The sequence below is a fragment of the Centruroides vittatus genome, unplaced genomic scaffold (assembly GCF_030686945.1).
Source record: "Centruroides vittatus isolate TY-2023 unplaced genomic scaffold, ASM3068694v2 scaffold_1444, whole genome shotgun sequence".
Lineage (NCBI taxonomy): Eukaryota > Metazoa > Arthropoda > Arachnida > Scorpiones > Buthidae > Centruroides > Centruroides vittatus.
Window position 1 is genome coordinate 2,736,648 of NW_027122679.1, and position 13,286 is coordinate 2,749,933.

Genomic DNA, 13,286 nt, shown 5'->3' on the forward strand with positions numbered 1-13,286 from the left:
TCGTTCTTCTTATCGGTGCGGAGTTTGAGCCGCAGATGAAGGTGGCGCCCAAAAGGGGCTCAGCAGTTTGGCATTTGCTAATTTAACTTTTCCTGTAATCGAGATATTTTTTCCTCTCCACATGTAAGAAGCTTTTCTCACCTTGTCGATGTTTTTGTTCCATTGCTCGTTGCTATTCTTACCTATTAGGATTAGGAAGCTTTTGATATTGGCCTTGGACCAGTTAAATCGTAAGTAGTTTGATGGGAGATTTTCTCAGGCTTCAACCCAAAGTCCTTTGCATTTTTGTGGATTCATTTTCGTACCGGAGATATTTTTAAATTTCTCAAAAACTAAGCTCAACATTTTAATACTGCTTATATCAGTGAGGATCAACGTTATGTCGTCCGCACAAGCAGTGTATTTGATCTCGCTGTCAGGATTGTTTGGGAGGCGGTATCCTTTGATGATACCGTCAGCTGTAATGTGGCGAAAAAGAGGTTCCATGCAAATAATAAAAATAAGCACGGATCATGGACAGCCCTGACGTATAACAGCCGAAAAAATTAACTTAATTAAAATAAATTAAAAGTTTTCTAGAACATTTTAAAGATTTAAAAAATACATTTAAAATTTTTTAAAATTTATTTTATTTTTTCATATCACGTATTTTAATATGGTACTTTAATGAATTTATTTGTTTCATACGATCGGTTATTATTTTATATATTTACGATGTTATCGATAGCGTAAAACTCAGTTTTATTGGAAAAGGACTTATTTTACTTGCGCTGTTAACAGGGGTCGACACTAAAAAGTCAGTTTAATGTTAATTCAAACTAATGGCTTTTCTATTTTTTCTATAATTTATATATAGGAAATAAGTGGAAGTCTTCCATCTATTTCCTATACATAAATTATAAAGGTGTGAAGACTTCAACCCAGCTTGGAACTTTTTACTCACCCAGAGTATAGCCCCGATTTAGCATTGAACGACTTCCACTTCTTTTTTCGAACTGAAAACGTGGCTAGGAGGGCAGAGGTTCGAGAGGTTCAAAACAACGTTAGAGCCCATCTCAAGTCATTGGCGGCAACATTCTATGAAGAGGGGATTTCAAAGTTCGTCCACAGATAGACAAAGGCCTCAATCTTCACGGTGATTACGTCGAAAAGTAACCATGTTTGTACCTAACTTTTGGTAATAAATTCATTTTGTTATTTACACTTGTCTTTGTTTTATGGACCATCGGAGCTTGAAAAAGAAACAGCCTTCGTATATCCAGTAGGACTATTCCCGATAAATTCCTGGGGGATTTGATCCGTCCGGATTCAATCCCATCTTCTCCCCAGAGCGGAAAGATGATGTTTTAATCGCTTCGACATCCGACCGGCAATAGTTTTTAATCAATAACAGCAATTAGATAATGCTTCTTATATTTTAATAAACATTTTATATAATTACAACTTTCAAACAGAAACTTAACAATGATTCTGTATTACTTTCACTATTGGTAAAACATGTTTTTGCATTCGCACATGAATTCGACATCTTTATCATCACCTTCGTATTCCGAACACACTTTATTTATTTTTTCCTATAAAACAGAAAGTAATTTATATTTTAAAATTATATACGACTTAAATGATCTCTTGCTGCGAAATAGGATCTTTTGCAATAATCAAACCCTTAAATAAATTATATAAACGAGTTAGATTTATGTAAAACAAACTTTTAAATAAAATACCTTTATTTGCTCGTACACAGTATCGCAATTATCGGCATTTTTCTGGAAAAAAAGTTATTAATTTTACTTAATTTTAAAGTTGCGTATATTTATTTTAAATGTGATATTTAATAGTTTTAATTACGTAAGCGTTCACGAATTTCTTAATAATTTCCTAAAAAGAAAAAAATATATATATTAAAAATTAACAATTGATGCCTCGATGAAAAGTTCGTATTAAATTATTAAACTTATTTACATTGTCTCTGAATTTGCCTATTAAGCAGCCTACCGGTTTTCCCTTAACACAGTGAAAAATTTCAGTCTCCTGAAATTGAATTATTAATTGGTCGTTATTACTGTATCACGTATTATTTTAATGATTTATTTATATCAAATAAAGGAATTTAGAATTTCGAAAAAAGAATATTCTTACCTTAAACTGTTCTATAATGCATCCAATCTAAAAAATAAAGTAATTTATAAATATTCTTAAAAAAGTCATTTACAAAATATAAATTACGATTGAAAGTAGTTGAAATATGTCATATCTTAATAAATAATTAATTTATTTTAAAATAAATTTAAATAATTGTTGTTTACTCTTTTTTCCTCCTTATTATTACCGCAACACTTTACAGTTTTATCTTTAATTCCTTGTTTTTGTTCCGCCTATAATAATAATAATAATAATAATAAATTCACTTTCTATATACATTTAAATATATCCTACATAATTAAAAGAAAATCCTTTAACTCACAGTCAACTTTTCAAGTTTTCCTTTAATACAATTTTGAGTTGTTGTATTGAAACACACTTCGCAATCTAACGTTTAAAGAAAGATCAATTTTAATCATATTACATTATAAAAAATAAAATATCGCAAATACTTACTGCAGGCATAAAATAATGCGACGAAAGCTAAAATTGCTAAATACTTCATTTTATGGCTGAGTGCTCGGGATCAGTGTAAACCTGCAGCAAGTATAGAGAGTTTATATAGGAAAACTGTGTGAAAAAATTCTATAGGATTTGGAAGGATGTCAAATTATCTGTTGCGTGAAAGCCAACCTCGTATTTTCTAATCCAGTCAATTCGATGAAGGTCGAAAATTGTTTAATTTCGTGCACGAAATAAAATTCCTGTAACTAAACGTAAAATTCTATGTTACATTTTTATTTTTTATTAATTTCCCTTTAAAGTTTCGTGTTTATTTGATGTCGTAGAGAAGAATATTTATATATAAATTTTTGTTGAATTAGTGAGAAAATTTATAAATTGTAAAAATTACGATTTATATCTTTTTCTCCCCCTCCTCCTACACAAGGAAAAAAGAAATTCTAACGCACGAATTTTCTTAAAAGGCAAATAATAGTTTGATGTTAGAAAAATACTGAATACAAAGGAATTCAATTAAGTCAGAACAGCTAAATAATCACATTTTATTACGCAATGTTTTATACTATTTCGTAAAACTCTACTAAAATATATTAATTGAATACAAGATTCATAAAAATTGGTTTATTATTATTATTATTTGTTATGGTATAATACATATAATTGTTTGAATACAACATTGTTGTATTCAACCAACTTTCAATTCGTTTTAGGAATTCAATAATTAAGTAATTAAATATTAATTATTCTAATTACGTGAATTGTATTATTATTATTTCTTATTATGAACAACATTTATTTATTTATTTAATTTACTGGCGAGCTTTATTATATTAATTTAATTCATATTGTATATATCGAATGTTAATTGAAATAACTCTGTCTTTTTTCGTAATTTCAACAATATTTAAATATATTTCTTTCATTTTTAACTCTTTTCGTTCTGTACGCACTAATAGGGCCGTTTTTATGCTCATGATTGGTTTGGCCAGGCCCACAATGGACGAAATGAGAGACGGGATCCTACAGAAACTGGACAGAATGTCCGGAGTATTATAGTTAAGCAACTAATAATATAAAAGTTATTTTTTAACGAACAATTTGTTGTGATATCGTCACAATGTCGGGCTGCAGTTTTTAATCATATTTTTAATTTATTTCATTTAAAATATATGCTCTCCACCCCAAACTAGTTATGTAGTGGCTTGCCCCTTTACATCATACTTCTCCTGCTAGCAATAAAGTCGTGCCGGTCATTTATCTAATTCCTTTCAGGAAAAAATATTTGAATTGAAGTAACGTGACTTCCGTTTTGTATCAGAAGTGCTTATATAGTTATCAATCAATCAATCACTTTATTGTAATAAGGTTGCCTTGTTACAGGGGGAATTAATAATTAATACTACAATTGATTTTAACTTCGCTGAAGATTTGTTACATAGGTCTTGATATACAAAAAAAATCTCTGAACGTTTATCACGTTGGTCTCATCTACAGCATCCTTTTATATGTATACAACTTGAGTTACACATTACTTGTTTAGATATTATAATTGATTTTTCAACATTTTAGATATATAGACGAAAAAATTGTAGATCCTAACCTAACCTAAATTTCCTTTATTTGAAATTTACGTTGAGCATCTTCAATGGCTAAGCACACTGTGAGTATATGATATAGGGAAAAAGGCCGAGATTTGCACCAATAACACTCCCTAGCGAAGTCAATGTATACGTTGTCTATCAGTAGTGAACTATAATTAAGCCGTTTTAAGTTGATTTTATGTTGCAAAGTAGTTCGGATTGGAGCTAGTAATACTAGATCGTCAGCATATAGGATATAATGATAAGTGTGGCCATTAATGTAAATTTCTTCATTCTCGATGGAAAATAGATGGTCAATTTCACTGATATATAAGTTAAATAGATAAGATGACAGAGGTTCGCCTTGGAGTAATCCCCGGTGTAATTTTATATCCGGATATACTTGGTTGTTATGAGCTATATTAATGGTATGAGATGAAAATAAACACTTAATTACATTACAAAATTTGGTACCGGCCCCTATCCTTCTTAGCTTATCGATCAGAACGGAAATGTGCGCGGAGTCATACGCTTTGGAAATGTCAATAAAGGCAGTAAAAATCATTCTGCGCTTACGATGGAGATAAATTTGAATTATTAACAGCAGTAGAAAAATAGCTGACTCGGTTCCTTTTGATTTAGTAAAAGAATACTGATATTGTGAATTTAAACCTTGTTTAGAGGACCAGCTTTGAAATCGAGAGGTTAATATTGAGGTAAAACATTTCCTTAGCACGGATAATAAAACAATAGGACGGTAATTTTTGGGATCTGTTCAGGTTCCTTTTTTGTAAAACATTAGAATTTTTGCTATACTCCAAGATTTTGGATATTTTGAGTGGTTATAAAAGTAATTAAATAGATCAAGAAGAACCTGTTTGCCTGATGACGGCAGTAATTTAATGAATTTAGTTGTGATTTGATCCGGATCGGGGGATGGTCCAAAAAGATCATGGATTTTCGGATTTCTGGTCTTCCGGATTTGAATGAATTCTTTTAGAATGCCTTGGAATTTAGAATAATACTCTACTCCGTCTAACAATCTTTTAGATAGTAAATAATTCATCTTACTACTAATTTGAGTTTGAAAACGATCGTAATTATAAACAGTTGTCTGGTAGCATGTGGATACTTGCCTACAATTGAGGTTGGATTTTAACTCGAATATAGATCTGACTGGAAAATGGTCCGATGGGTCATAATTTAGAACTTGGAGTTCAGAACATAAGTCCGCAAGCAGTTCTGAGCAGATTGTTAAATCAATTATTGAACTACCGGTAGCAGTAACGCAAGTATAATCTGAGGGGAAATCTTTTTCGATTCTTCCATTGAGTATGAATAATTGTGTTTGTTTCATTAGCTCGAGAAGATGAATTCCCAATTTGTTATATTTATAGTCCTTAGATCTACGGATATTTTGTATTTTTAAGTTCGGTCCTTTATAGTGCGATACGGGCCTTAAAATTTCCCACTATGATAGCATACGGAAAAATGTTTTTCAAATTTTCGTATTGACAAAATATTTCATTTAAAATTAGCAACTGTTCGGGCGGGATGTATATCGCCATAATTATCAGTATTTTATTTTTCAAATTGTCGATGTCTGGGTTGGTAATTAGTAGATGAACAATAATGTAATCATTACTTTGTTGAATGAGTATTATTTCGCCTAGCCTTTTTTTAATTATTAAATTAAGTCCGCCTGAAGATCGTCCCGGACCCGTAGATTTTTGAGCCATTTGAGCCACGAATCTGGGAGTCAGGTGGAAAAGTCAACCAAGTCTCCTTAATAGCTAGAATGTCTGTATTTTTTAATAGATAAACAAATTCTCTGGTGAAAATTTTCTTTCTAAGCCCTCGAGAGTTCCAATTGACAATAACGAAGTAGGAATTTCTTTGACTACAGATGTTTTTACTCGAAACTTTTGTTTTAACGTGTACGGCAGTTGGAGATATTGACGGGTGATCAGAAACCATACTTAATTGTTGATGAGGGTTATTTCGATTGGTAATTTGTCATTTTGATTGCGATGTGGGTAAAGTAAGGTACCCACATCACAATCAAATCCCTCCAAGACGGAGCTATAGGTCAAAGAGTGATGACCGAATAACAGACTATCTCCTCGGAGTTTGGAGAGATGACCCTCCTTCTTTAGCGCATAATGAAACGACAACAGCTTTTTTCGCCGTAACCTGGATCCCTTATTTAGATCTTGGGCGATTTGAGTGTCTTCCCATTCGTTCGATAAGTTTTTCTGCTTCATTTTTATAAAATTCGTAAAAAAAAATCTCGGATCTGTATATTTTTAAAGGTTAACTTAATGGGTGGATATCCCGATTTGGACATTGGAATTACAGCGAGAAGATCCTCCATTGTGAATTCTTGTATGTTTAGTATTGACTTAACTAAGTTGAAAACTTCTAATTTATTGAAAGTTTTTTTACTAGGATATCTGTATAATATTACATTATTACGATCATTGACCAGCGAGTCCATTCTAAATTGCATACTTTCGTTTTCTATCTTCTATTTTGCGATTTGTTGTTCGAGATTATTAATTTGACAATTCATCTTTCTATTTTGATCTTTGGTTTCCTGCACACTATTACGGATTATGTCTAATTCTTCTTTGATGGTAGACATTTGGTTAAATATTTTTTCGTTGGAGGAATTAATCAAATCGGAGAGTTTACTCCATAATGTTGTAGTCGGATGTATTCGTCGTGTTAGGGGAAAAAGAAGATAGAGGTTCAACTAGCTCACCTGAACTTAATGTACTTTGAAGTTCTGTGCCAAGGTTCGATCCAGTAGATGCAGAAGACAGTTCCGAAGAGTATTTTTCGGCGTAAGCATTGTAGTCAGTTATGAGTCGAACAGCTGAAGACGAAGATGAATCGTTTTTTCCTTCTAGTTCGGTACGATTGAGTGGTGGTTTTCCCCCTTTTGCCGGAGACTGTTGCATTTTAATTATTATTAATAAATATTCTTACTATTTTAAATTTTAACTTGAAAACAAAAAGTGGTAAGTAGGCGATTGATAATAATAGTCGGTCTTTCCAGTGAAGCTAAATGCGTAGAAAAGTTCGCCAACAGCACTGAACGAAGTGCTTATATACAGTCAAACCTGTTTTTATGCGGTGGATAGGAACCGCATAAATAAAACGCATAAAAAAATCGCACGAAACTTCACGAATGGCTGTAAAAAATAGTTTTTGCAACACAATTAAAAAAATATTTTTATGCGGTCAACAGGGACCGCATAAAAAAAGTCTCACACAGAAAATAACTCAAAACCGTACGAAATAGAATTTATTGACAACAGATGTCAGCACTTGACTGCATCGTCTGGTCTATCGTCTGTTTTACATATTTTTGTCCAGGTGGTGTTTTGTTGACTTAAAAAGTAAATTATTTCATTTTTCGCATATTCATGCAATAATATTACTATAATAAGTGCATTTATGCTATAATAAGTTTATTTAGCTATAATAAGTCAACGTGAGACATGACAAATCGCACGAGACTAGTCGCCAACTATACCGCACAAATAAAAACGATAAAACGCACAAAAAAGATAAAAAATCGCACAAAAAAAGACCGCATAAAAACAGGTTTGACTGTAGTTATTCAAGGCCTCCTGCCATATCTGTTTTCGGTTTTCTTCTATTAAACATTTAATAAATGTTCATAGAAAAATAAAAGAATTTAATAACAGATGGTGTGACACATGATTAAGAAATAATTTTATGCACTTAATTATAATTATTTTTTAAATTAAATTTTGTAATTATATATAATATATATCACTGTTTTGTAATTATTTCAGATATAATTTTATTATTTACTTATTTTTTTTTATATTTATTTAATTCCATCACCTTGCATTTCTATTTGAGCAGCATTGTTGGGAGTACAGTACATGAATATACAGTACTTATATATTTTCTTTTAAAACTGAAAATACAATCATTGTATTAACTTACAAAATCGTTTATATTATTATATATATTGGAATATTTTTATAATTTATTAAAAACTCGTAAAACATGTTCTGCTATGCCATACTTTTGTTTTTTCCTCCCCACAACAGACTTTAATTGGACTGCAGTCTTCAAATTGCAGACCTACAGATTCCCATTGTCGTCTGTCCGTTTGCCCGTCTGTACGTCCTCCTTCCTTAATCTCAAGAACGGAGTTAGATAAATGTGGATTAACTATACACGAACTTCCGGTTTCTACCGGAAGTAGCGTGATTTTTAAATTTAAAATATGATAAAAATTTTCAAAATAACATTATGATGATGTCACGATAATCATCTTCGGTTTTTATCATAAAATAGCACAATATATCACTTATTTATACAGTTTTTAGATACATTTTATCACAGGAATAATCTTTATATTGATATCTTTGTATATTTCTATAAAGCTATATTGGCCTGACTCAAACGTAAAAACTTCGGGTGAAAGCAGACTTTACTGAAAAAGTAAATGGCTTACTAGAACATGGACCTCCAGTAATTGCCAAATATTCTATGTTCAACAAGGAGTTTAAGTTTAATTCTTGATGGCAGTACAAGAAAATGGCTTGAAAATCGAACAATTTAAGCATTATCTGCCTATACTTTATCACCACTTTAACGCATAGAGATTTATTTTCATCGATTATCGGTTTTTTCTCTCTTGATTTTTACAATGGATTAAACAATTATAAATAATATATAAAGATAATATACAAGAGAGATAATATACGCTGTGAGCGATGCGAAACATCGAAATTATATATTTAAAAAATCCAGCAACGAGTTGCTTAACTTTCCCGGCAACATTTGGTGGCGCCATCTGTTATCATATTTTTTAAAAACTATTTCTATATTTTTTAACTATTATAAATGGCAAAAAGCTTAATTTTGAAAGTGGGAATAAGTTTTATAAAATATGTAAATGCTAATAACGAGTAAAATCGTCATTATGTCCGACCCTATGGAGATACACAAGACCACCATTATCTCCCCACCCTCTCAACCTTTATTCACCAAAATATAACGGCATCAATCTTTGTAATAAACAAACCACTCTGCTAAATTTCAGAAATTTTCGACAGAAAACACAGGAGTTATTAAGCTTCAAATAGGTTGAAGAAAATCGTGTCTCCCCCACATATAATAGCACAAAAATTTCCCGTTTACATTCTGGACGTTTCGAGGTTTCCCGAGTCCAAAAAATGTAAAAATCTGGAGGTGTCATTTTTGACCGATCGCCATACTTTCCCTCTGTTACGTATTAGCTGTAATTTACTATACTTTCAGGCAGGGACACTCTGTCTCCTGCCTGAGACAGAATTCCTACCATAATATACACGTTTCACTTAAAAACTTGAAATAAGAAAGCTTAACTTTTATAATCTCTGATAAAATCCCGTATTAAGAATCATTAAATGCCATTAATTAATAATACCCAACCAACATCTCATTTCGGCGCCATCTTAGGTGCATATACTTTCGGAATCAAACTGTTCCAAGATTAATAGTTCAAATCGTGCATACAAACGAGCTTGCCCCTGTACATCATACTTTTCTTGTTAGCAATGGAGTCGTGCCTGTCATCTATCTAACACATTTCGGGGGAAAGATTTGAATTGAAGTAACATAACTTCTAATTTACAATGGAAGTTCTTATATATCTAATCTGGGCCTGCTGCCCATACGGTTTCCACGTCTTGTATCGTATTTCATCTATCTAACCCCCTTCTCGAGATTAAGGAAAGACAAAAACGGACGGACAGACGGTAGGAATTTATGTCTAAAAATTTTTCAAATTGTAGCTTAATAAGGCGTCTTGCATCTGTAATTTTTTATTTAAATATTTTGTTTATTAACTAAAATGTTTTTATTCGTCACACGAGCACGTGTTTCATCCGGTATATTGTACACGTGAAAACGTTATTTTCAAGTCGCTTCCAGTTTTATTTTCGCCAATAATTTATCGTTTATTCTGGTTAAATAAGAGTAAAATTAAACTAAAATAAACGACTTAAACAATCGATCAAATAGTAACAAAGTAATATTAACATTACAAATAAAATTATAAAATTAATCCCCTTATCGTTCATAAATCATTTGCCAGTATAGATAATTGTTTATATATATAAAATCATACACCGTGACAAGTGTAGTTAGCGACCGTCTGTCTGTAGCTACATCGCTATGAAATATATTTGAAAAATGTGTTTACAGTATATAATAATGTGCTATATATGGCACACTATAATACAAAGAACAAAGAAATAGCTTACATTTCATTCCGAGTATGAACGAAAACATGTCTGAGAAGCTAAGTTTAAGTTATAACAAAGAATTGATGCGGTAAATTACATCTAAACTAAAAACATTCTTTACGTAAATACATATAATTAATTAATTCATCGTTTAATGTATGCGGCCCTTTTGTTTCGAACACCTAGAACGTCTTAAAAGACCCTTATAACCGGTTATTATTGCCATTTATTAATATTCATTTCTCTTTTTTTTCTTCGCTTATTTTAGGTTAGAAAAATATAATTTTTCGGTTTATTTTGATTGTATTTTTGTGAAGATTTCAAAACGTTAAAGTCTCTACAATATTTATTTTTAGTTAAGATAATGCCGGTATTTTAAGAAATAAAATACACTTTCGTCTTTCTGTAACGTGTCAATGCAATCAAATTCTAGAAAAAGCTGCCATTATCTAGAAATTCTCAAAGTTTATTTATTTTCTGTGTAATAAAATGGCAGATAGAGTTAATTTGAAGGTTTTTTATTAAAAATAATTTTGTTGGAAATACAATTTTACGTCATTTTTGCACGATTTCTCATCATTAAGGCACTAAAACTCATACAAATTACGAGTTATCACTCCTATATCTGAAAATTTATATTCATCTTAATAATGGTGTCATTATTAAGACTATGATACCTTCAAAGGCAAAAAAAATGACGTCAAATGAGACATATTTTGACCCCACGAATTATCTAAATTACGACAGAAAACAGTTATTTCCGTGCAGAAGCATGATATTTATTATATAATTTGTGACGTTAACAAATGAATTAAAACTTAACGGAATGTTTATATATATATATAAAATTTAAATTCAGCCTACTCCTTAGGCATATTGTTGCAGATAAATTCTACATCGGAATCACCGTCGGAATTCTCGCACATTTTCTTTGTCATTTCCTATAAAAACATTGTAGAATTATTATTGTAGAATTTTCTTCCATTCACTAATAAATTACCTATAAAATACACGGTTAACTGACGTTTAGGCATTCTTTATATACATTTTCTCACGCTAAAGATGTATAATTTTCGATCTAATCTAGGCTAATATTTACCTTTATTTTCGTCTTGAAGCCTTTGCATTCTTTCATGTCCTGTAAATAATTACGAAGTATTATTTAAAGATTTAATAGTATTTAATCGTGTAAAAATCTTATTCAAACGTATGATAAATTTAATTACCATTAAGTCTTTTAACATTCCTTTAATTTCTTCCTGTAATTAATATAATTAATATATAACTCTTGAAGAAAATAGGGATGAGGGAGAAAAGAGAGGGAAGAGCAATGGATTAAACACTTGCATTTATTGATTCCTTGTATTTATAATATAGATACAAGGAGTGTGTTCTACTGACTAATTATAGCAGAAATTATTAATTAGAATGTACGGACTACAGTTAACAGGTATAAGATTGGTTGTAGAAGTAGTGATCAACTGATAAACGATGTAGAAAGGAGAAAGGTGATGATAAAAAATGGCTGATCTACTTGATAGTAGAGTTAGATAATGGATTGTATTGTAAAGTTTGGTAAGAAATGCAAAGTTTCACAAAGTTTTTTTAAATATATACTTTCAGAAACAACTTTATACTTACGTTTTCCATCATTTTCTTCATAAAACACTCCCATTTTTCTGTAATATTGACGCAATCACCGAAAGTCTAAAACAATACCCCAATATTACTATTGTAGTTTGACGTTAATATTGTTATAATGTGTATGATATATTATGTTATAAAACTTACATCGTTCCTCTTTTCTTTCAAGCACATTAACTAAAAGTAACAAATAAATTTAAAATTTACGCATAAGATTTAATAATTATACACAGCATAAAATATGTTTTTTTTTTACCATTTTGATTCCAAGATTTCCAGTGCAACAAGTATCGAAGTCACTTTCTAACTGTTTTATCTAAATAAAAAAATCATTTTATCGTCATTTTTTAAACGGAATTATATTATTTAACGATAAAAACAATTTAAATTTTATATAAAAGAAGTACTTACGTTCACATTTTTCATTTTTTCTTGAAGGCAAGTTCTTTCTGTCATATCCAAGCAAGCATCCTCATCCGCATCTAACAGAGCAAAATAACAAATATATGATTTAAATTTTAATATAATCCGTGTAATTATTAAAGATTTCGAGTATTAAATCTTACAGGTATTGCATATTAAAGCGAGTAAAGCGAGTAAAGTAAAATGGTACATTTTACTGTACATTTGGAAACGTCAGTAACGATGGATTTTGTACAATAAATGGGCTTTATATAGGTAAATTTTTGAAAGAAAATTTAATTAGAAGACTGAATTGGGTGTTCCCATCCTGTGTTTATGTAAACGTCAAGGTTAAAACCCAATTTGATAATGCGTTTTTAAAAGTTTAAATCCTGTTTAATATCGTCAAATCTCTACTTTAATCGTACAACCTGTATAAAGTGCAAATATAAAAGGCATGAATGACTTAAATTTAAAATACTAAAAGCATCGCCTTTATTTACCTTCCTAAATATTCTATTGTTTAGTAGCTTTAAATAATTTATAATACATTAGATCAATAATTACTATAAATGCAAGGCTGTATAAAACGGAAACCTGCCTATAAAAGAGAAAACGGGTATGATGGAATTCCGGTTTATACAGGTTCATAATACAGTAAAACCGTAATAAATTCCCTCGTATAAGCAAGTTTCCGTTTAATTCGGGTCCCAATTCAAGATAAATTTAATTTATCATAATTTTAACGTTATTTTCTTACAAAATATTTGAATTTTTG

At 30.6% G+C, this 13,286-nt stretch overlaps 2 protein-coding genes across 2 annotated transcripts; both read right to left on the reverse strand.

The window, feature by feature from the left end:
• Positions 1-1,401: 1,401 nt before the first annotated feature.
• LOC136987112 (uncharacterized) lies at positions 1,402-2,659 on the reverse strand. Its single transcript, XM_067284780.1, has 8 exons — positions 2,599-2,659; positions 2,465-2,529; positions 2,307-2,375; positions 2,140-2,166; positions 1,963-2,031; positions 1,849-1,878; positions 1,725-1,766; positions 1,402-1,574 (listed from the first exon to the last, which is right to left on the reverse strand). Exons 1-8 carry the CDS (start codon positions 2,645-2,647, stop codon positions 1,485-1,487), a joined length of 441 nt encoding a protein of 146 aa, XP_067140881.1. The 5' UTR covers positions 2,648-2,659; the 3' UTR covers positions 1,402-1,484.
• Positions 2,660-11,216: 8,557 nt separating this feature from the next.
• LOC136987022 (uncharacterized) lies at positions 11,217-12,794 on the reverse strand. Its single transcript, XM_067284655.1, has 8 exons — positions 12,673-12,794; positions 12,518-12,588; positions 12,363-12,422; positions 12,254-12,283; positions 12,104-12,169; positions 11,689-11,721; positions 11,562-11,600; positions 11,217-11,403 (listed from the first exon to the last, which is right to left on the reverse strand). Exons 1-8 carry the CDS (start codon positions 12,731-12,733, stop codon positions 11,323-11,325), a joined length of 441 nt encoding a protein of 146 aa, XP_067140756.1. The 5' UTR covers positions 12,734-12,794; the 3' UTR covers positions 11,217-11,322.
• Positions 12,795-13,286: the final 492 nt, after the last annotated feature.

Excerpts from the sequence above, each read along its gene's own strand:
- LOC136987112 (XM_067284780.1), bottom strand. The coding sequence starts at position 2,647 with ATGAAGTATTTAGCAATTTTAGCTTTCGTCGCATTATTTTATGCCTGC. Across the intron at positions 2,530-2,598 it reads CGCATTATTTTATGCCTGCA|ATTGCGAAGTGTGTTTCAAT; the intron begins GTAAGTATTTGC and ends TTTAAACGTTAG. Across the intron at positions 2,376-2,464 it reads GAAAACTTGAAAAGTTGACT|GCGGAACAAAAACAAGGAAT; the intron begins GTGAGTTAAAGG and ends TTATTATTATAG.
- LOC136987022 (XM_067284655.1), bottom strand. The coding sequence starts at position 12,733 with ATGTACAGTAAAATGTACCATTTTACTTTACTCGCTTTACTCGCTTTA. Across the intron at positions 12,284-12,362 it reads GAAATCTTGGAATCAAAATG|TTAATGTGCTTGAAAGAAAA; the intron begins GTAAAAAAAAAA and ends TGTTACTTTTAG. Across the intron at positions 11,404-11,561 it reads GCTTCAAGACGAAAATAAAG|GAAATGACAAAGAAAATGTG; the intron begins GTAAATATTAGC and ends ATGTTTTTATAG.